Source organism: Balaenoptera musculus, chromosome 7, assembly GCF_009873245.2.
Source record: "Balaenoptera musculus isolate JJ_BM4_2016_0621 chromosome 7, mBalMus1.pri.v3, whole genome shotgun sequence".
Lineage (NCBI taxonomy): Eukaryota > Metazoa > Chordata > Mammalia > Artiodactyla > Balaenopteridae > Balaenoptera > Balaenoptera musculus.
The window spans coordinates 81,250,671-81,271,534 of NC_045791.1; the positions used below are offsets into that span (position 1 = coordinate 81,250,671).

Consider the following 20,864-nt stretch of genomic DNA (forward strand, 5'->3'; position numbering starts at 1 on the left):
TTAAAACCAATTCTAACACTTGGAAAATTACCATCTACAATGAATGCCATGTAAATATTCTTTCTTAGATTCCTGTGTTGCTCTTCTTTCAGTATCATCATTTCAAGTTCTGTTGTAATTTCTTTTATTTCTTGTCCTATTTCAAAGGCTTTCTTTCTCTGGAGCAAATAGCATAAGATAGAAATGTGTCCAAATACATGCTATTTATCATGTGGTTAATTTTAGATCATGTTATCCCCAAAACTATTGATTCAGAGGAATAGGGTGGTTCTGAAAAGAATAGGCATTGTCTCTTTCACTTCTTTTCATGGAACTGAAATGAGGGTAAAGTTTTCCTCTGTCTTCAAAATCCTTAATAATCCATTGATTAAGCTTAACCCCCATGAGCAATAATGCCATATAGCCACTGACATCAATTAAGAGACACCTCCCTGCCTTGATGGTAAGTGTGACACTACATCAACCCCCAAAAAACCCACTTCCTTTCCAGCAAACAGAAAACAGCAGAGGACATGAATTCACTGGCAGCCTTAAACACTGAAGGAGAAAATTGTGTTTGTTTCTGGCAAACATGAAGTCAGATCTCTGGTATTTCTTTCTCTTCTGCTTCCAAGTTGAAGTTCTAGCAGGTAAGTGACCTACTGAATATTTATTATTAAGTTATAATTCAAGTGAACATTAAGAAAAATCAATTGGAAAAGGTTTTTTTTGTTTGTTTGTTTTCAGAAAGTAAGAACGATTACAGAAGAGCCCAAGTCCATGGCTAAGGGCGTTTATGTCACTGTTTTAAGATGAAGAAAAATGTCTCATCGGATCATTAAAACTTTAAATTACCTGCTTGAAGTTACTTTTTAGTGGATAAAGTAGAAGAGTGGCTTACTGTTCTCAGAGAAAGATGAAAGGCAAAATGACTTGTGTCAAGAGAATGAAAATTAAGTAGTCCTGGCATTTGGGCTGGGGATCCTTTCTGAAGGAGAAAATAAGATGGAAGGGCTTTGAAAGGAAGGATTTTGATTTTAATCTTATCTGGGTGGTCTTTTGTCAGAAATGCCCTGGCTGCCACAGAGTTTTTTCGACACTAATGTCAAGGTCCTTCTAAAAGGCTAAGGAGTAGTGGATGATGTAAAAACATTCCCTAGCCTCTGTAGACATTAAAAAAATCATTCTGAAAAAAAAAATCATTCTGAAGTCCTCAATTCTTTCTCTTACATGGTATATATCACACTCTACTTGAATACTTTAGATAATGTTACCTACAATGAAATTAATATGTACTTCTGCTGCTTCTTACTTGGTACATTTTCTATTATTTTTGTTTCATCTTTAAGTCTGAGCCTCATGTTCTTGAGGCTGAGAAAAAGCAAAGTGAAATTATATTACATTGGGAAGTTCTACTGACACTAAAAGTGCAGACAGAACTTTTAGTAGGTATAACTTTATTTCGAAATAAGTTTTGCTGTGGTACCAAAAATAAACTTTATTTTTCTCTCCAAAGAATTAAAAAACAAAAGTGTATTGGTCAAATATTTGATCTTGTGGTGGCTCAAGGTGGCTCCAATGCTCTTAAATAAAGAGGAAAGAGGAATGAGGAATTAGAGTCTACTTAAGGTCCCAAGGGCAGTTTGGGGCCACTTGCTTGTTTAACTATGGCTTTTATACAACCCAATGAAATCCTTTAGCTGCATGAGCAACAAAGGAATAGCTTTGGAATTGATATTTATTCATTCATTCACTCATCCATTCATTCAGCACCAAGCACTTGCCATGCAGGAGGTACTGTGCCAGCTGCTGTGTGTACAATGATGAGCAAAATCAGGTCAGCCCCTGCTCTCACGAAGCTAACTGAATGGCTGGGAGAGAGACACTAATCAAATAATCCCATGAATGAATGACAATTACAGGCAGAACCCAGTTCTATCAGAGGATGTAACAAAGAAACCTGCATAAACTGGTGGGTGTGGAGGTGTGGTTGGGGGGTGGGTTCATCCAAGTCTTTCTTGTGGAAGTGGCACTTGAGCTGAGCCTTGGAGGACAAATAGGAATAAATGGGGAGAATGGTGGGATGGTGGGTAAGAACATTCCATATCATGAAAAGAATAAGTGCAAAGGACCTGTGGCAGGAAGGAATGAAGTAAGTCAGGAAGCTGGAAGAAAGTGGATGTGCCTGAGTACAGAGAGGAAAGGGGTTGGGGATGGTGCAAGATAAGGCAGGAAAGGAAAGCAGAGACCAGACCATTCAGACCATATGCACCATGTGAAGGATTGTGGATTTTCTTCCAAGAACATTGGTTCAAGTCATTGAAGGGTTTGCACTGCTAAAAAGCATCCAATATGCCAAACCCATTTAGGCACTTATGGTGGTGATATTATGCTCAGGAGATTTGAATTAGCAATGGTGTTACCACTGTGGAAGGATCGATCCAGCCTAGGTGGAATTATTTCTAGTTGGCAAATTAAGCTGATGAATAAATTGTACTTCTGGAATGATATTTATCTTGGATTCTGATGGAACAAAACCAACGTTCCCCCTCATCAACAGAAAACCATGCCATGTGCAAGCTGTTATCCTATTTGACAGGTGGCAAAATTGGGGCACAAATGGCTAGATGGAGATAGTAAACTGCTGAACAATCTTATATTCAAAATATCACCACAGTGCATGTATCCAGCAACTACCATTTTAAAGGCTCTAAATGCAAAGTAAAGAACCAGACTGAAGTCAACTAAGCTCTTGCAGATCCTTTCCTTTGGCATATTTTTAATCCTCCCAACTATGTAGGCTTTCTCATCCCGTGAAGAGATAGGCATTCTTACTTTCAGTTAATCTTTGAAGAATCTCAGACCAGGAAAGGCTAAGTGTTTGGTTACCTAGTAATTAGTGGCAGAACCAAGATTAGAATTCAAATATGTCTGATTCCAATAGCCACATTCTTTCCACACCATGTTGAAGTAGTGGAGATATAACATGAATCTCAAAGGAGAGAAATTCTCATCAGTTTTGTTATTTGGTTGGTGAGTTAAGAGGAAAGAAATCATGGTGATTCTCAGTCTGCTATTGATCTCAGTGTAAAACTTAACAAAGTCATCTTCTTTTAATGATTCTGGAACAATAGGAGGCTCTTAATTGTAAAAGAACTGAGAAAACTGGGACCCTCTGTCTGCATTTAGAAGACACTCTTTATAGACATTATGGGCAATGGAGACCACGCGGGTGACCTGATGAATTCTGGTTTTGGAAAGACCACTTTAAAAGCAGTGGAGTGGGAATGACCAAGGTTGGGTGGTGTTTAATAAATGTGCATGTCTAATGATATGTTTAGGGTGGAAGCTGGAAGGGTAACCCTCAGGCTCATTTTGAGCCTTGATTTTGTCACCCAGGCACTGAAGCAGTGATTCCTGAACTCCATCACCTCCAAAAAAACCAGCCCTTTGGTGTCTCCAGCACCTGCTCCTCCCCAGAGCTCAGGGAGAGTCCTGCGGAGTTGAGCTGACATTTAAGCCCCTCCCAGCACCTCCTTCCAGTGTTCTTGCTGAATTAAAAAAATCCACATTGTCCACCTTTTCTTTCAATAGATGAATTCAGGGCATTCTCACTCAGCACAAGAAGCCTATATGAATTTCACTCCTTCAATATTGTTTATTTCTATTTTCCTTGGTTGAGGTATTCTCTTTTATTTTTGTTGGTAGGAGGAAGTTTCTTTTAACTCCCCTCTTTCCCTCTGTAATTTGGAAGGTTGACTACACGTCCTAGTTGACTAATTCATTATCATGTTCAGAGCAGCTTAACTGACTATCTATTTATTATTGTAGTAAAGTAAATAATGACAGTAGCCTTGCTTGACGTGTTTACCCCACCTCCCATCCCCCGCAGTGACGTGAGAACTTTGGAAAGTTCTCTTTTCACTCTCTTGCTTTCCCCTTAGTGAACCCCTGCCCCATACATGGGTTTTGTTGAAATAACTGAAAACTTGTAGTTGCAGATCATTGCTAAGTTTCCTCTGACAGTATTTCCCTTCTGGTTCAAGAATTCTTTACACTCACGTCACCTTTTCCCAGCGGCAGCATCATTCTTGCCATCTGCTCCTGTCTTGTCATCCTTGTTCTGATCCAATGATCAGAAGACTTCCATTATTTTCTTCAGATACCTCAAACTCTGAATTCCAGCATGGGTAAAGATGTCTTCCTTTACTCTGATGGGTGACTAATCTCTTTTCTGGGAGTAGGATTCCTGGACTGCACTCTTTTAATAGTCTCTGGATATTCATTCACTGTATGCTGGCTTCTAGGGTTGCAGGTGAGTAGTTCCATGTTAGTCTGCCTCTCATTACTTTGCAAGTAGATTAAAAAGTATCTCTAGAATCTTGTTATTCATTTCAATAATGGAATTCAGGAATTCCACTAGGATATGCCTAATTCTGTGAGTGTTTTCATTAACATTGCTTGGAACTGAGTGAGCCTTTTCAATCTGTAGACTTCAGGTTTTTTTGGGTTTTTTAAATTTCTGGGATATTTTCTCCCAGTAGTTGTTTAGTCATATCTTTTTCTTTGTCTTTTTTCCTTCTTTTTAGACATGCCTATTATTTTCATGTAAGATCTCGAGATCCTTGTTTTATCATCATTAGTGAGCAAAATGAATTTCATAACTTGCCATGGCTTTTAACAACTCCCTCAGATGAAACGGAATATTATAGTTCTTAAATTGCTAGCAGCATATTCCCATTTCTTGGTAGAAACAAAATGTAGGTGTGTAGGGAGGACCTCAATTCTCATCTGAGCTTTGCTCACTGTGTATCCATAGACTTGTTTGGCATAAAAAAAAAATTGGCCTCAGTATTCACAGTTGTAAACTGAGCAAAACCCACAGCTTATGCTGTCTCCCTATCCTAAGAATATAAATTTTATACATAAAAAGATGTACTGGGCTTTGCAAATTCAAAGCCCAGTATATATATATACACATATATATACATATATATACATATACATATATACATATGTATATGTGTATACACACACACACACACATATATACCAATCATTTGTAGCCTTCAATACCCAAAGAAAAGACCACGTTTACTCCATAAATGGCATCTCTGTGTTACTGCTCTTCTAATAAATTGAGTCTATTAAATGACACGTTTTCGTCATTCGAAGTAAAATAAGAATGTGGCGTTCAGTACCTTTTGAGGAAAATTCAGAATTATACTTTGGAAAGTGGAACTTAAATATGTAGAAAACATGTAACACAAATGAAAGCTGTTGGTCAACAAGCAATTTTTTTCCATTAGTTTGGCCTGTATGGTCGATTGAAACAGACTGAGATTTGCAAGTTTAAAGAGAGAGTCAGAAATTGGGATATGAATCTCCTCTGACTCTCGTGTAACATACTGATGGCTGCATCTACTTTGCATGAGGAAAAGCTAAGAAGAAGCAGTTTGTCTTTAAAGGAAGGTGATGGACTCAAGAATTTTGGGCTCAAGAATTTTGAGTCAGTCAACCACTAGTTCTGATAGAGTCTTTTGTTTTTCTGAGTGTGTTGCCATAGACATGGCACTTCCAACAAGCAACAAAGAATCACTTAAATGGAACTTTTTTGAATATGAGAAATCAAACTTTTATAGCCAACATTTATACTCTCCTAGGGCTTAGCACAAAAAAAAATTCATTCATGAAAAAAACAAGAAACAAAACCTCTACTGCACTCACAATTCAAGTTCTGCTCATTTTGTACTATCTAAGACTGAAGCAAAATCTCCTAGTAGTTCCTGTTTGCTCTTATTTAATTATAATAGAGTTTCTTGTAGATGTGAATACATCTTTTTACATTTCTACAGGCAGATAAGTTACAGAATACTCATCAAGAATTTAGATCCCATCAGAGCAAGGACCCAGACTTTGTTGCAGGTTTAAGTACACAGGGCAGTTCAACACACAATGATCCATGAATGAGGCTGTCTAGGGAAACAGGTATGTTAAAGAATGTATTTTCACATCAAATAAATAATTTTATATATTTTTTTGGTGCATAATAACCTTTTCAGTCGTAGAATACATATGTGGCACCAATGTAAATACTACTTTAAGTATTTGGGACAATTATACACCCAATACATCTTGAAGGAAAAGAAATACTTGAAAATAACTTCCAAATCTAGCTTAATGTTAAAAACTTCTTTTTCTTTTTCTTCTCTTTTCTTAGCAAGTCTCTTTAGCTTCTGTGCTTCAGCTTCTATAAAATTAAGGGGTTGGACTAGATTATTGGACTAAGCAGTTCCTTAGAAATGTGGACTCTGATATCAAATTGTCTAGGTTCAAATCATGGCTCCACCACAATTTGCCTCTATGACCTGGGGCCAGTTACTCAAGCCTCAGTTTCCCCATCTGTAAAATAGGAATAAAAATAGAAAATCTGATGTCAAATGTTGTTATGAACATCAAATGATATATTGCATGTAATGAATTTGAAACCGTAATACATGGGAAACACGCAATGCTTGTAAGTTGCAATTATTATTACTATTTGGAAGTTTTTGAAAGCTTAGATGTTTATATAACTCCAGAACTATTGGGCTTCAGACAATTGGTTGGGCATCATTCAGTGTGAGACTTTGCCTTTGGACTTGGAAACAAGCATTCTCCATTATCCAGTAGATTGGATCCCCTGCTCTGTTTTTCTTGCTCACCTCCTCACCTCATTGCAGGACATTTACCAACCATGCTCAGCTTTCATATTCTTCTATTCATTCATTCATTTATTATTATTGAGCATCTAATGTATTCCAGGTCCTAGGATTATTTAAGTGACCATGATACAGTCTTTATCCTTGTGAAGTTTATGTTTAAACGAGGAAGACAAAAATAATTATGATCTAAGCTTATACACATTATAACTATATTGCTATAAACAAGGCTTTATTGAAATCATTGAGATAGGAGTCTTTGTCTGGGGGTCTCAGGGACAAAGCGGTTTTTTAAAGTGGTTCTTAAAGAATGAATTAGGATTTCTAAGCAGATAAAGGGGTAATGGGATATTCTAGTCTATGGAGATAGAAGTAACAATGTGAAAGTAATGGCCAAAAAGTATGGTGTAGCTTGAAGCTATATGGTCCCTGAGATTGTGAAAGGATTTTGTGTCATTCCAAGAAAACTGATTTATTTTTTTACCTCATAAGCAACAAGGTAGTGGATATTTTCAAACTGGGGAGTGAAATGCTTTGTAGAAACACAATTTTGCAAGCAGCATGGAGAATGGATTTGGAGGGAGAGACTACTGTTGAGAAGGCCAGTCAAGAAGATGCTTCCACAGATGAAGGAAGATGTGAAAAAGTCCTAGTTTGGCAATGGGAATGGGGAAAAACCATCCATGAGCTAGAGTCAACTGGACTTGGTGACCAATTGGATCAGGACAGTCGTAGAGAGGGAGTAATGAGGAAGACTCTGAGGTCCTGATGCCTTAAAGGACAGGACTTGGGCTTGGTGAGTGGATGTTGAGTTCAGTTTGGAAATGTTACTCTTGATATGTCAGGGGACACATCCAGATAGAGACGTTGAAAGGAAACTGGAAATAAGGAACTAAGCCAAGGGGAGGAGTGGGCTGGAGATGAAGGTGTGGGTTACTGGAGTAGAGAGTAGAGTTTATTCTAATTACTTTGTAAATATTGCTACGAAGTTTTATAACACCTTTGGGATTTTTCCATTTTCACAAAGAAAATCAGTTTTTACGAGGAGAAAATCAATCTTTCATTTAAAAAATTATGTATTTTAGAGCATCAAACGTTGTTTTACCCCCTCTACAGAGTTCCTTGGAGAATAGAAAATTCACACATTGTGTGTGTGTGTGTGTCAGCGTGCGTGTGCACGTGCAGGTGTGCTCATAGTCTTTTGCCTTTTTAACTTTCTCCTTACTTTTTTTCTTCATGTTTTTGACTTCCTTTTCTGCAAATGTTAAGACTTGGGATTGGGCTTATTTTGCCTACCCTTGCTACCAATTTCAATCACTACTTTAGATTATGGATGCCTTTGAATAATAATGTAAATATAGAAATTATGCATATATAAAAATCTGCTAATCAGGATTCCAAAAGTTTTAGCTAGTAGATGCATAAGAAATGACAGTGGTTTTATGAGAGGTAAAAAAAAAAGTGGTAGAAAGCATATTTTTTAAATGACAGAATTTCTTCGGAAAAGATCAAATGTAACAAAACCCTAATATAGACATTGCAATTTTTAGAACTTCACTTCTTACGTCACATTCATGTGCTGTGCTAAGCTAAAGCTGATCATTGTTGGATTACAGAAAATATTTTTAATAAGCACTATCAATAATTGCAAACTCAGGAACTCTTATCTTTCGATCACTCAGACCTTTGTGGAGGTTTGTGGTTAGAAGTCTGAGTTAAGGAGAATAAAGTGAAATTGCTGATCCGTCTCATATCCCCTGCACTGTGTGGGTTTTCTAAGTGTTTTTGCTAAAAGATTTTCAACCAGGCATAATACAACTGCTTATAAAGAGTCCTGGCAGGATGGGTTCTATCAAGACAATCTTACACTGAAGAAATGAAATAGTTTAGATGTAAAAGAATCAATTTGTAAATAAACTTCTGAATCATAATGCGATTCTCAGCTAAATGACCCTTTTCTTCAGAGATTTTTTTCTTAATAGCTCCCCAAAAAGAAGATGCAAATGCTTTTATCTTTTAAAAATTTTGAAGATCTAAAGAAATCATCTGATATAAACATTCTGAGTTTACTCTTGAAACCTTAGTCTGCTGATATCAACAGTAATGTTATAAAAATCATAGCAGCAGTTAACAGGTTTGAACCTCTATTGGAAAGATTGCACCCTTTAGACATGGTAGTCAATGTGATTAAGATATAGCACCTATTTTCTAGAGTACTTATAATCTAGGAGCACCAACAAGAAGTAAACAGATATGGTAGCAAAATGAAAATGAAGTCTGAATATTCAGATTTTTAGACTCATCACCAGGATTCAAGAGAACATATTCCTGTTTGTGTTTTTAGCAATGCATTAAATGCTAAATTTTATAGCATGGTGTTTCTATTGCAAATCACTAACATGCTCTGGTTATGAAACATCTGGATGTATTACAACAATCATTGGTTCAGAGGCACCTGTCCTGGACATCCATTGGGCAAATTTAATGATTCTGCACTTTAGAGGATACAAATAATAACCAGGTTGAAACCTGCCTTCCCTTCTATAGACACAAAAGAGCCAAGAGAATAGTCAACCATCTAAACAAGTCTTTATGAACCTGGTAGATATTTATAATAGTTAAAGAATGTGTTTCTTTAAAGCTCAGCCAGATAATATTCATTAGAACCTGACATCCCAGTTGAGGAGGTGTCTTTTGTACTTGATTGTATATTTGCACGTACTTGTCTGCAGAAGAAAGGCAACATGCCGTAGCTAACCCTGGGATCGTGTCCCAGCTATGAGCTATGTAATCCTGGGAAAGGTACTCAGTTTTCTGGCCCCAGTTTAGCTTGATAAATTTAAGTGTACAATTTAAAATGAAAGGCTTAACTGAATCATTTCTAAGAGCCCTTTTGATTCTTACATTCTATAGTCTACGCTTTATCTCCCCAGATTTATAACATCACTGAGATCTACATATCCATTCATCCATCCATCCATCCAATACATATTTAGTGTGACTTACTACTTACCAGGTGCTACTGTAGATACTTGGGATGAATCTGTGAATAAAACCAACAAGGTCCCTCATTTTAAAGCTTATGTTATAGTGGGGTAGCCAGACAGTAAACAAGAAAACGAAGCAGACAGCAACCTCAGGTAATATGCTAGAAAATGACTTGCGGTGTGTTTTGGATTGAGCGGTCAATGGTTGCTGGAGAAGTAAGAAGCAGCCACATGAAAATCAGAGATAACATTCCAGGCAAAGAAACAACAAATTCAAAGCCCTGGGGACCAACTTCTTGTGTTTGAGGCATAGAAAGAAGAACAGTGTCACTGCAGTGTGGTGAGTGGCTGGTATAAAATGGTGCTAGCGAGACAGGGTAGATCACGCAAGTCATGGAAACTAGCGTAAGGAGTTAGATTTTCTTTTAAATGAGATGGGAAGGCCCTGGATGCTTTACAAGCAGGGCAAGTATACTATCTGATTATGTATGTAAGAAGATTATTCTGGTTTCCCTGAGGAGAGTGGATGGTGAATGGACGTGAGTGAGAGCAGAAAGTTAGGAAGCTCTTGTCATCCCAGAGAGAGAGAATGCTGGTTTGGACCAATTGCAGCTTAGATGGAGAAATGGGTAGATTCTACCAGACATAGAACAGAGGTGCAGGAAATTAGACTTTCTTCCTGTAGAAGGATTTCAACAGTGATCCTCCAAGACTCAGTCTATAGTGACCACTTTGTAGCTTCATGTGGTTGCCTGCTTCCATTATACTTCCTTTGGTTGTTGCTAGTGGCACTTCAACCTCAGATTGTACCCCAAATCTTTCATCTGCCCAAGAAGCTGTGTGACCTCGGACAAATAATCTAATCTGTCTGGGTCGTCAGTTGTCTGTATGTGGAAAAATTGGACTTGCTGTATGATTTGTATGTTTGCTACGCTTGACTGTGTATGATGCTGGGCAGAAGTTGAATCATGTTACAGGAAACACAAGTGTGAAGGTAGGGGTGTTTACAGGATGTCTGAAACATGTACAGACTGTATATGAGAGCTTATGGGGATTGGAAATGGAGATGGTTATGGTAGGGAGAGTGAGGAACATATCAAAGACAGTGTGAGAGAATATTTTGGAGGATAATTTTATATTAAAAAGCGGTATGTGTGGGCTTCCCTCGTGGCGCAGTGGTTGTGTATCTGCCTGCCAATGCAGGGGACATGGGTTCGAGCCCTGGTCTGGGAAGATCCCACATGCCACGGAGCAACTAGGCCCGTGAGCCACAACTACTGAGCCTGCGCGTCTGGAGCCTGTGCTCCGCAACAAGAGAGGCCGCGATAGTGAGAGGCCCGCGCACCGCGATGAAGAGTGGCCCCCGCTTGCCGCAACTAGAGAAAGCCCTCGCACAGAAACGAAGACCCAACACAGCCAAAACTAAATAAATAAATAAATAAACCCAAAAGTTAAAAAAAAAAAAAAGCGGTATGCGAAGCGAATTTAAGCTTGATATAAGGGAAGAAAGAACAAGAAGAAAGAGATTGATGAGGGGAATAGTCACAATTTTCAACTACTGGTATGACAGGGGAACTGACCAAAGAGATTTGACACCCAATCAAAGCAGACACCGGCTATAAAAAATGGTGCTATCATACCAGTACTCCTGACTGAATATTAGACTTGGAGATAAGAACATCCAGGGAAGGTGGAGAAAAGATTCTAGCTGCTTCAGCAGTTATAAGGAACTAACATATTCAGATTTTCCTTAAATCGTCTATCCATTAAATGCTTTAGTCATGATTATAGGAATGATCTCCTTTTGATACTATTTTTCAAATATCATCAAAGGGGCTTCCCTGGTGGCGCAGTGGTGGTCTGCCTGCCAATGCAGGGGACACGGGTTCGAGCCCTGGTCTGGGAAGATCCCACATGCCGCGGAGCAGCTGGGCCCGTGAGCCACAATTACTGAGCCTGCGCGTCTGGAGCCTGTGCTCCGCAACAAGAGAGGCCGCGATAGTGAGAGGCCTGCGCACCGCGATGAAGAGTGACCCCCGCTTGCCACAACTAGAGAAAGCCCTCACACAGAAACGAAGACCCAACACAGCCATAAATAAATAAATAAATAAATAAATTAATTAATTAATTAAAAAAATATATATCATCAAAGACTAAGGATTTTGTGATTAGGTATTTGAGCATATCTGTTCTACAGGTGCCAAAGTAATTATGAAGCAATTGATTAAATCCCCTATCTGATTCCTTTAGTTGAAAACATTCAAATAGCAGACCAAGAGTTGCCAAATCGTTTTCCAGATGGAAAGTTTAAGCATCGGGTATGTGGACACTTAAGTCAGGCTTCTTGTCACTACATTTAATAATAAAAAGGTGACCTAGGTAGTTTTTAGATTAAAAATGATAAAACAAATAACTAAGAGTGTCCCGTAGAAATGACACTTTGGGATCTCCAGTTACTCCTCTGATGTCAATGGCACTGTCACTCAAGAAAAACTTAGGTAGTTTTCCTCGCCATACCTAAATGTTTTTATGGGCCAGGAAGATTGTCTCATTAATTTTCGTTTCTCCTGACTTCATGGAACAGCCCAGTAAGATGCTGGGACAGAGAGAGTATTATGGAAACATGGTTTCTCCTCTGGAGAACCCAACAGCAAACTAGTATCTCTCTTGGTTGTTCATGGTCTCATCTAGATATGTTCTCATCCTCAATCCATAGAGAGTAAGTGTTGGAAAGAACTTTAAGATGTCTTGGTCTCACTTCCTTATTTCACAGCTGAAGAGACTAAAGTCTAGAGAGGTATCCTTGTCACAGAGACTTGCTAATGGCAAAGCCAGAATTTTCCTCTGGTTTCCTTGGGAACCACTGCATTGCACTTCTATCAGCCTGCATCGCCAACCATTATATTTCATCTTGCGTTGGTTTATAGGTCATAGTGTGGGCCCAAAAGGAGAAAAAGCTGCTGACAAAATCATCTTCCGAAGTAGAAGACAATGCATCTACATCTGTGTGTGCACAAGGTGGCCGCAGACACTTTTGTTCCAAGATCTCTTTGTGGTTTACACACTGCTATTCTAAAGTCCTTGGGAAATTTGCTCTGAACATTTCTAAAGGAACTGTGAACCAGCTCACTGATTTTATCTTCTGCAATAGACAGTAAAGACATAAGCATCAAAGCAATAGTAGTGCAACATAATTTACTTTCAGACAAATAAGTCCCCATGCAAATCATCTTTCACTTTAATCTAATGTAGGTTGCACCTATTCTCATGTGATGAGTTTTTCCCCTTTGCCTTTTGCTTACATTTACCCTCAGTTCTTTAAATGAAACAAGCATTGTTTTTCTTCTTTATACTTGAAAACTATTTTATTCTAGAGCAAAACATCTATCCACAAAAGTGAAAAAATATAAATGTACAATTTAACGAATAGTTACAAAACATACTACCTTACTCCTACAATTATCACAGGTCAAGAGGTAAAACATTGTCAGCCCACAGAAGCCTCTCCACCCTTTGTTTTCCTTCCCGATTCCAATTCCTCTTCCCCTTTATACAGAAGCATCATACTGAATTTTGAGATATTCATTTGGTTTATATATTCTGTTTCTATTCTTTTAGTCATTATGCAAGAAATCACAACATGCATACTTCATTTATCAAAGTCTCAAGTTGCATACACCGTTTCTAGCCTCCTAGACAATGTGTTTTAGGTTGACAGTTTCTTTCAGTACTCTAAAGATATAAGATGTAATTCCACTGTATCATGACTTTTACTGTTGATGTTGAGATACCACCTGTCTGTCTAACAGTTGCTTCTTAGAAGGTAGTCAGTCTCTTTTCCCTGGCTGTTTTTAGGGTTTTTATTATGATTTGTCTAGATGTGCATATTTAAAAAAAAATCTACTTGTGATTTGTTAGGATTCTTGAACCTGTGGATTTTGATTGCATTCTGAATAGTTTTTCTAGCCGAATTTTCTAGTTCAACAACTCTCTTTAACCATCTAATAGGCTATTAACATATCTGCTGAGTTTCTAATCTCAGTGTGGTTTTTTTGCCAATTCTAATTGGTTCTTTTTCAAATTAGTTGACTTTTTTTCTTTGTTTCCTGTGATCTATAGATATTATTACAAGTTTGTCTTTTATTTCCTTAAACACAGAAGGCTCAATTGTTTTATTTTGGGGATCTGATAATTTAAATATATAATTGTGTATTTGGTTTTGGAGTCTGTTGTTTCTGTTGTTGTCTTGTTTCCTTGCATGTCTGATTATTTTTTATGGTATGCTTGTCATTATAATTATTATTTGTAGATATGAGTTGAAGCCTAGGATGTAAACCTTTTCTTTCTGTAATAGTTTGCATTTTTACTTTTAAAAGCTTAGGGGTAATAATAATCCAAAATCACCTTAGACAAAGTTCAATTATTGAGATTTTCTGGACCACTGAAGTGACTTGAAGGTGGGCTATAATCTGCATGAAGGCTGGTTTACTTCTGGTTTAACCTGTATTCCAAGGCTGTAGCCCTTTGGGATTTTGAGGAGCTTATTGAGGAGAATGTCTTTTACTAGATTTCTCGCTTTTAGACTCTGGGAGTTGAGACTTGAAAGCAGAAGTTTGAATCTGGGAGAGCAGCACATGCTCTCGAAGTAAAAGCAACTTCTAACCTTCACTTATCTCTCTGGATTCTGGTTCTTCAAGTTTAATCTAGTAATTTCTTCTTTTTTTCAGCTCTTTAATCCTTTACATTAATATTTTTAGACATTTCATTCAGCGTGTTTGGTTGTTTTGGTGTGGGAATTAGTTTGAATAACCTGGACTGCCATGCTGAAAACTAGAACGCTTGTGTATATTTTCACAATCAAATCCCCAAGTTGAAAATCTATTCCCTAGCAATATGAGAGATATAAATGAAAGCCTACAGGTATTAAGAAAAATAAGTAACTATGGTGAATTTTAAATAAAATGAACGCACTGGTGTAAGCAAAATTGTGACAAGTGAAGCCAGGAGGGTAATGCTAGTCCTGTTATAAAGTGGAACAGTTCTTTCCGAAAGCAACATGGCGGTACCGAGTGTTTTCAGAGTCTTTAAATATTTTGCCCACATGTCAAAATATTTACATAAAATCAAAATGCTGAAAATAACCCCAACAGTCAACATTAGTAGAATGCTTTAACAAATTATGATAGATTAACATTATGCCCTTTTATATAGCCATTAAAAAGGATAAGTATGATGACTATGTAAAAAATGGAATGTTTATGATATAACATTAACTGCCAATAGAAGAACAAAAGGAATAGGTTTGCTATATAAAATAAGTATATGTCTGGAAGATAAAGAGCAAAAATGCAGAAATAGTATTTCTATTTCACTGGAAAAGGAGGAGTAGGTAATTTTTTTCCTTAAAAATTCTTTGTACTTGTTACATAGTTTTCTCAAGAATAAAAACAGGGATTTCAAAACTTAAGCTAAAAACTGTCATGCTAATAATTTTTCCCAATTTCAGCATGAAACTTTGTCATATTAAAAAAGAAGAAGAAAAAAGGAAGGGAAAGAGTTGTTTGAACTTATAACTGAATAACTCAGAATCTGCAACCAGGCCAAATCCATTTCAGTTTCCTTCTTCTGTGATCCCCATGTAGCTTGCAAAAACAACCTTGGTTTCCTATAAGCTAAAATTAATTTTAAAAAATGAAAAAGTAAACAAAACTCTGGGTCTTTACCTTTATCATCAGACTTTGATTCAGTTCTCAATGGTTGAGGTTCAGAGAAGACATGTTTCTATCATTTGAAAATGATTCATCTGTTCTTTCACTCTCTAGCGGGAGGGTATAGTGTAAATATATACTCTTATATAACCATTCATTTTTAGTTTAAGCTGTTTTGTGCTTTAAAAAGTTTTTTTCCTAAACTATGTCTATCCCCAAATCTCTCATTGTTTGACTAAAGTGCTAATCCTCCTTCAAGTTCAATTTTCAAAGTCACTTTCTCCAAGTGGCATTATCTGATTCTCCAGTCAAAATGTGACCCCCATCTACCTTTACTTGACTCCATTCCTAGCATGAATTATGGTGCATGACTTCATATTTATCTATCATCTGTCTCCAGTATGAAATCTGCCCAAAGGCAGGAACCATTTCTCTTTGATTCATACTATGTAAATATGTTATTTAATATATTACATATTATATATTCATATATGATAAACAAGTCTCTGGTTAGGTTTTTTCCCAAGACACAGTTTTACCTTCATGTTCTATTTTTTGGTTGTGAAGTTCCTTCATTTTGTTGCAATAAAGGTGACTTTATGAAGAGAAGAGATGACTTTTGTGCTCAAATATAATGATTAGGTCAACAGAATCATAAAATGTCACTTTTTTTTTTTTTTTTTTTTTTTTTATCCAGGAGAATTCAATGCTTCTGCCACGTCTGAGATGTTTATATTTCACAATGGAGGTGTACAAATTTTATGCAAATACCCTGATACTGTCCAACAATTTAAAATGCAGTTGTTGAAAGGGAATAATATACTCTGTGATCTCATTAAAACAAAGGGAAGCGGAGACACGGTGTCCATCACGAATCTGAACGTCTGTCAATTTCAGTTATCCAATAACAGTGTCTCTTTTTTTCTGTATAACTTGGACAGTTCTCATGCCAGCTATTACATCTGCAAACTATCAATTTTTGATCCTCCTCCTTTTCAAGTAGATATTCTAAGCAAAGAATATTTGAATATTTACGGTAAGACATTGTTTTAATCTTCTAGACTTAAGAGTACATAGACATTTTAACAATTTTTCTCACTAATGAAAACAGTTAAACAAATAAGTATCTCTTGTGTTGGAGTTCATTCCGGTGCAATTGATGGCAATAATTTATGATGAAATATATCAATACAAGGATGTTTATTAATAATAAAAATAATTATATTAATCAGCAATATGAAATTTAATCATATAGACTGCTGAGTTAGAAATAGGTTATGTTGTCTCTAAAACACACATGCCATTGAAAATCAGGACAAAAATTAGGAGAAATATCCAAACCCATGGCTTAATGGCTGTTGCTTCTATTCACCTAAAGTTTAAGGTTTGGGATTTGTGCTGGGAATTGTGGAATTAAGTGAGACGATTGAAAACAATAGTTTTATACCTTTACTTTTCCTACTTATTCTTTTGCAAAAACATAGACAGCGAAGTCTTTTCTATTAACCACATTTATAGAAATATATGTGCATAGAGTCTTCGGTTTTAGTTTCTGGATCCTTGCTATCATACTGAGATGATGTTATTTATTTACTGTTTACTGGATTTCATGATTGTAATGAAGGCAAGCTTTATGGCAAGCTGTTTAATTTAAACAGCTCTTTTAAATTTGTTAAGTGAACTTGTGATTCAGCACTGAAAGAGGAGATTTGATTCTGAGAGTTTTTCCTTACCTTAATTTTTTTCCAACCCAGAATCACAGCTTTGTTGCCAGCTGAAGTTCTGGCTACCCATAGGATGTGCGGCTTTTGTTGTAGCGTGCATTTTTGGATGTGTCCTTACATGTTGGCTTACAAAAAAGGTGAGCAACGTTGATCTTTTCTTGCACTGGCTTTACTGAGGAATACGAGCAGTTATTTACTCATCAAAGTAAGTATTGCTCTTGCCAGAATAATTTGATCAACAGGTAGATGATTTCCTTTCCTCAAGATATGCCTACTAATTAAACTACTAACTTGGAACAGAAGCTTATTTACTTTATAGCCACTTCATTCCAAAAGGAATTCAGTGGCTTACAAAGAGCTATGTCATTATTATTATTCAAAAAAGATAAGGAAATTGGGGCCACGGAAAGACAAAAAGGCAGGAGGAGGGTTATAAGATAAAAATAGATGCTTCCGACTTTTAAAAACTATTACATGTGGGCTGCAAATTTGATTCTAAGTTTCCAAAGTCAGGGCAGATGAAACAATGAGTTATACATTTTTCTCAACCAGTCAATTAAAAAACAATCAGTGAGAAAGTCTCGTAGGGCACCATCAGTAGTTGAGAAGGAAATTGCCAGCTTCTTTACGTGGTAAGTTATTAGGATTCCTTGCTTTTAAAGGAAACCACTGAAAAGCTAGGCAGAAAGAGAAAAGAATAACAACAACGATAACAACAAAAATCTCTCTGTGCCGGGGGATATTCTTTTTAGTGCATCACAAAACGGGTTCTCAGTCAAAGAACCTATACCATTTTGCATATTATGCAAGGGTGTTAGCACCCTCAGGTATATCCCAGTGTGATCGTTGGCCATACAGTGAGTATATCTGTGTCAGAAGGGAATTTGAAAGGAGAGATAAAGAAGGAAGAGAGGAAGATAAGCCCCGTGGTCTAAGTCTACTGGGGAAGGAACAGTAAAGGCATAAATGAGAAAAGACGTTGAGCAGAAACAGTTTTTATTTCAAGCCTTTTTCATATTGTTCTCCTACTTAGCCTAAATTCAGGAGCCTAAGTCACATCATCACACTTTGTCACATACTGCTTCAACAACGAATAGAAAACAGTAACAAACACACAAACACATCCCCCACAGGCATGGAGGTGGGGAAGAGCAGATGACAAATCACGTTTCTGACTTTTCTTGCAGAAGTGTCCTTCCAGCGTGCATGACCCTAATAGTGAATACATGTTCATGGCAGCAGTGAACACTGCTAAAAAGCCTGGACCCACAGGTACAGTGACATGAGGGGGCTTGGGAAGGGAAGAGCGTTCTTTACATCAAGCCTAGAATTTTAATTTTTTATTTTAAAGGAAGGGAAAATGTCTCTAAGACTGAATTTTAGTATTTTCTGTACAAAGCCACATTTTCATTTTAACTGAATTGATGCTCTTTCCAGTTCATTGAAAACAACATGTCTATAAACCACTATTAAAAATAAACAAAAAGTTCATAAACCCCTATGGTATCAAGGCAATCTTTCAATCGATATTTTAAAAATTGGGGTGATTCTAAGTCTTCCTTGTTAAAAAGTTCATTAAGTCATACGATGAGATTTATTGAATATCAATTTAGTGTAAATTACTGAGTGAGGCACTGTGGGAGATACACAGATATGAAGGTTTTAGACTGAGATTTGGAAGAAAGATCTGGGCTGGTGTTCCCAAGGGGAAGAAGGAGAAATTGGTGAAGATATTGTTATTTCAACGTAAAAAATGTGCATGGTTAGAGAAATTGGTTGGCTGCGGAAGTCAGTTAGGTGAGACTTTGACCTTTTTCATTCAGAGTGAGTGTTTCATTCAGAGTGAGTGTTGCAGTGTTCTTAAGCTGAGGACCATCCCAGAAAGTCTGAAATATCCATTCTTGTAAATCTTATGCCTTTGAGGTTGCAGTGATGGAAAGTGTATAATGAGACAGAAGCCACTGCATTTCTGCCACCACTCAGTGGTAAAGGACTTGTATAAAAGGGATGCACAAAACACCTGTAATCATGGAATTAAAGCATGGGAAGGGGCTAAATCGCCTTTAGTCCTCATTTTTTTTTAGATGAAAGAAATTGATGTTTCTTCTGGTGTTCAGTGATTCTTTGGTTCTCCAGAGAGTTGATACCATAGCTTTGACACTAGCAAAGAGCTTGTGTTTCATTATTTTGCTATTGGAAAAAAAAATATTTTCTCTCAATCTCTGTGCTTGTAATAATGTGTCTATCTTAATTTAGGTCCCTGAAAGCAGACCCTGAGACAGACACTTGGGTGCAAGTAGTTTATTTGGAAGGAAGAAGGGGCGAGGGAACAGGGAGAGGGAGACAGGAAAGGCAGAAAAGCAGATGAAGGTTGCATTACTAAGATCTCAGCTAGAGGCCACAGGACTTCTGAGAAGTATACAGATGTCTCCCAGAATTGTTCTTCTGAAGGATGGCAAATGGGGCATTTATCCATTGGCTCCCATCCCCACTGGCTTGGGGTTGCCTGCAGGATGCATTAATCTCCCTTGTTCCTGAGCCGTGCTCTGTGCATGCCATGAGGCTGCTCTTAAGCCTTCAGAGAAAGCCCTGAGGCAGAAAAGCAGAGAAATGCAGGGTGGGGCTATTTTGCTAGAATAGTCAACATGCTCAGAAGTGGTGCAGCTGAAATCACAGGGGGGTAGTTTCATGCTCCATCTACCAAGCCTAGCATATATCTTGCAATTGCATGTAAACAAATAGTAACTGAAAATGGCCAGAGTGTAAGCTTCTTGAGGGTAGGCAGGGTCTTTCTTCTGTATTCCAACAGCATGACACATATACAATTCCAGGCAGAGCATGACTCAGCACGGCTGTCAAATATTTGTTATTATACGAATAACACCGTGCTGAGTAATGTGTATTGGGTAGAGGGAGAGAAGACCTAAGACAGTCCTTGTCTTCAGTTTATAATGTCACTGGGACAGGTAATATGTTTGCATGGAGGGTGGAGTCACGTGATAGTGTTAAAAGTACTCAATTAATTGCAAAGTGGTAGAGTCCAGACAAAGTTTGTAATAGGAGCCAAGAGTGGGCTGGGTAAAACTCCATGGAAAACGTGGAATTGGTGCTCAGTCTTGAAGCATAAAGAAGAGTTTGGACGGGGTATGTGTTTGCCTGTGTGTGTGTGTGTGTGTGTGTGTGTGTGTGTGTGTGTGTTTACAAGAGGCAGAGGAAAGGGGAAGCCTTGCTAAAGGGGACTGGCACATGGAGAGCTTTTAAAGAACTTATGCTAAATTTTTGTTACAGATGTGACCCGTAATTTGGAACTCTCTGGCAACCAGGCATGAGCCACACTGGCCAGTTCCCTCCAACTTGAAGAGCAAGATTCTCTGTTTCCTGGACCACAGAGAGTCTGACTTGATTTGACTACATACATCTTTTGCTGATGTTTTGTTCAGTCTGGACCAGTGACTATATCAGTCAACAGGGATTTTAACAGACTGCTTTAGTACTGTAGAGTTCTCTCAAAACAAATACCCTCTCGCAACTAGCTTTATAGAAAGCCCAGCTTGTGTGTGCTCAACAAACAGACCTCACTGGGATGGAAACCCTGTCTTCAGATCTGCTTCTAAGCAATGCATCAGCCAGGAAAACAAACACATCTATAAAAATGTTTTAAAGATGTCAAGGGTATGGAATCTGCAAAGCAAATGGGCAGCTGAGGGCCAGAGTCTGTCTGCATTTCACTAACAGACTACCTCTTCTTTCTGTAGGGAGGAGCAT

The 20,864-nt window shown here is 37.6% G+C and overlaps 1 protein-coding gene across 1 annotated transcript; it reads left to right on the top strand.

Annotated features, from left to right (window-relative positions):
- The first annotated feature begins 561 nt into the window (after positions 1 to 561).
- Positions 562 to 20,428, top strand: ICOS (inducible T cell costimulator). Its single transcript, XM_036859060.1, has 5 exons — positions 562 to 629; positions 16,073 to 16,411; positions 17,130 to 17,236; positions 18,287 to 18,371; positions 20,388 to 20,428. The coding sequence occupies exons 1-5, from the start codon at positions 572 to 574 to the stop codon at positions 20,426 to 20,428; spliced, it is 630 nt and encodes a 209-aa protein (XP_036714955.1). The 5' UTR covers positions 562 to 571.
- The last annotated feature ends 436 nt before the right edge of the window (positions 20,429 to 20,864 follow it).

Coding starts and splice junctions, on each gene's coding strand:
- ICOS (XM_036859060.1), top strand. CDS start 572: ATGAAGTCAGATCTCTGGTATTTCTTTCTCTTCTGCTTCCAAGTTGAA. Junction 16,412..17,129: donor AGAATATTTGAATATTTACG/GTAAGACATTGT, acceptor TTTCCAACCCAG/AATCACAGCTTTGTTGCCAG. Junction 17,237..18,286: donor CATGTTGGCTTACAAAAAAG/GTGAGCAACGTT, acceptor CTTTTCTTGCAG/AAGTGTCCTTCCAGCGTGCA.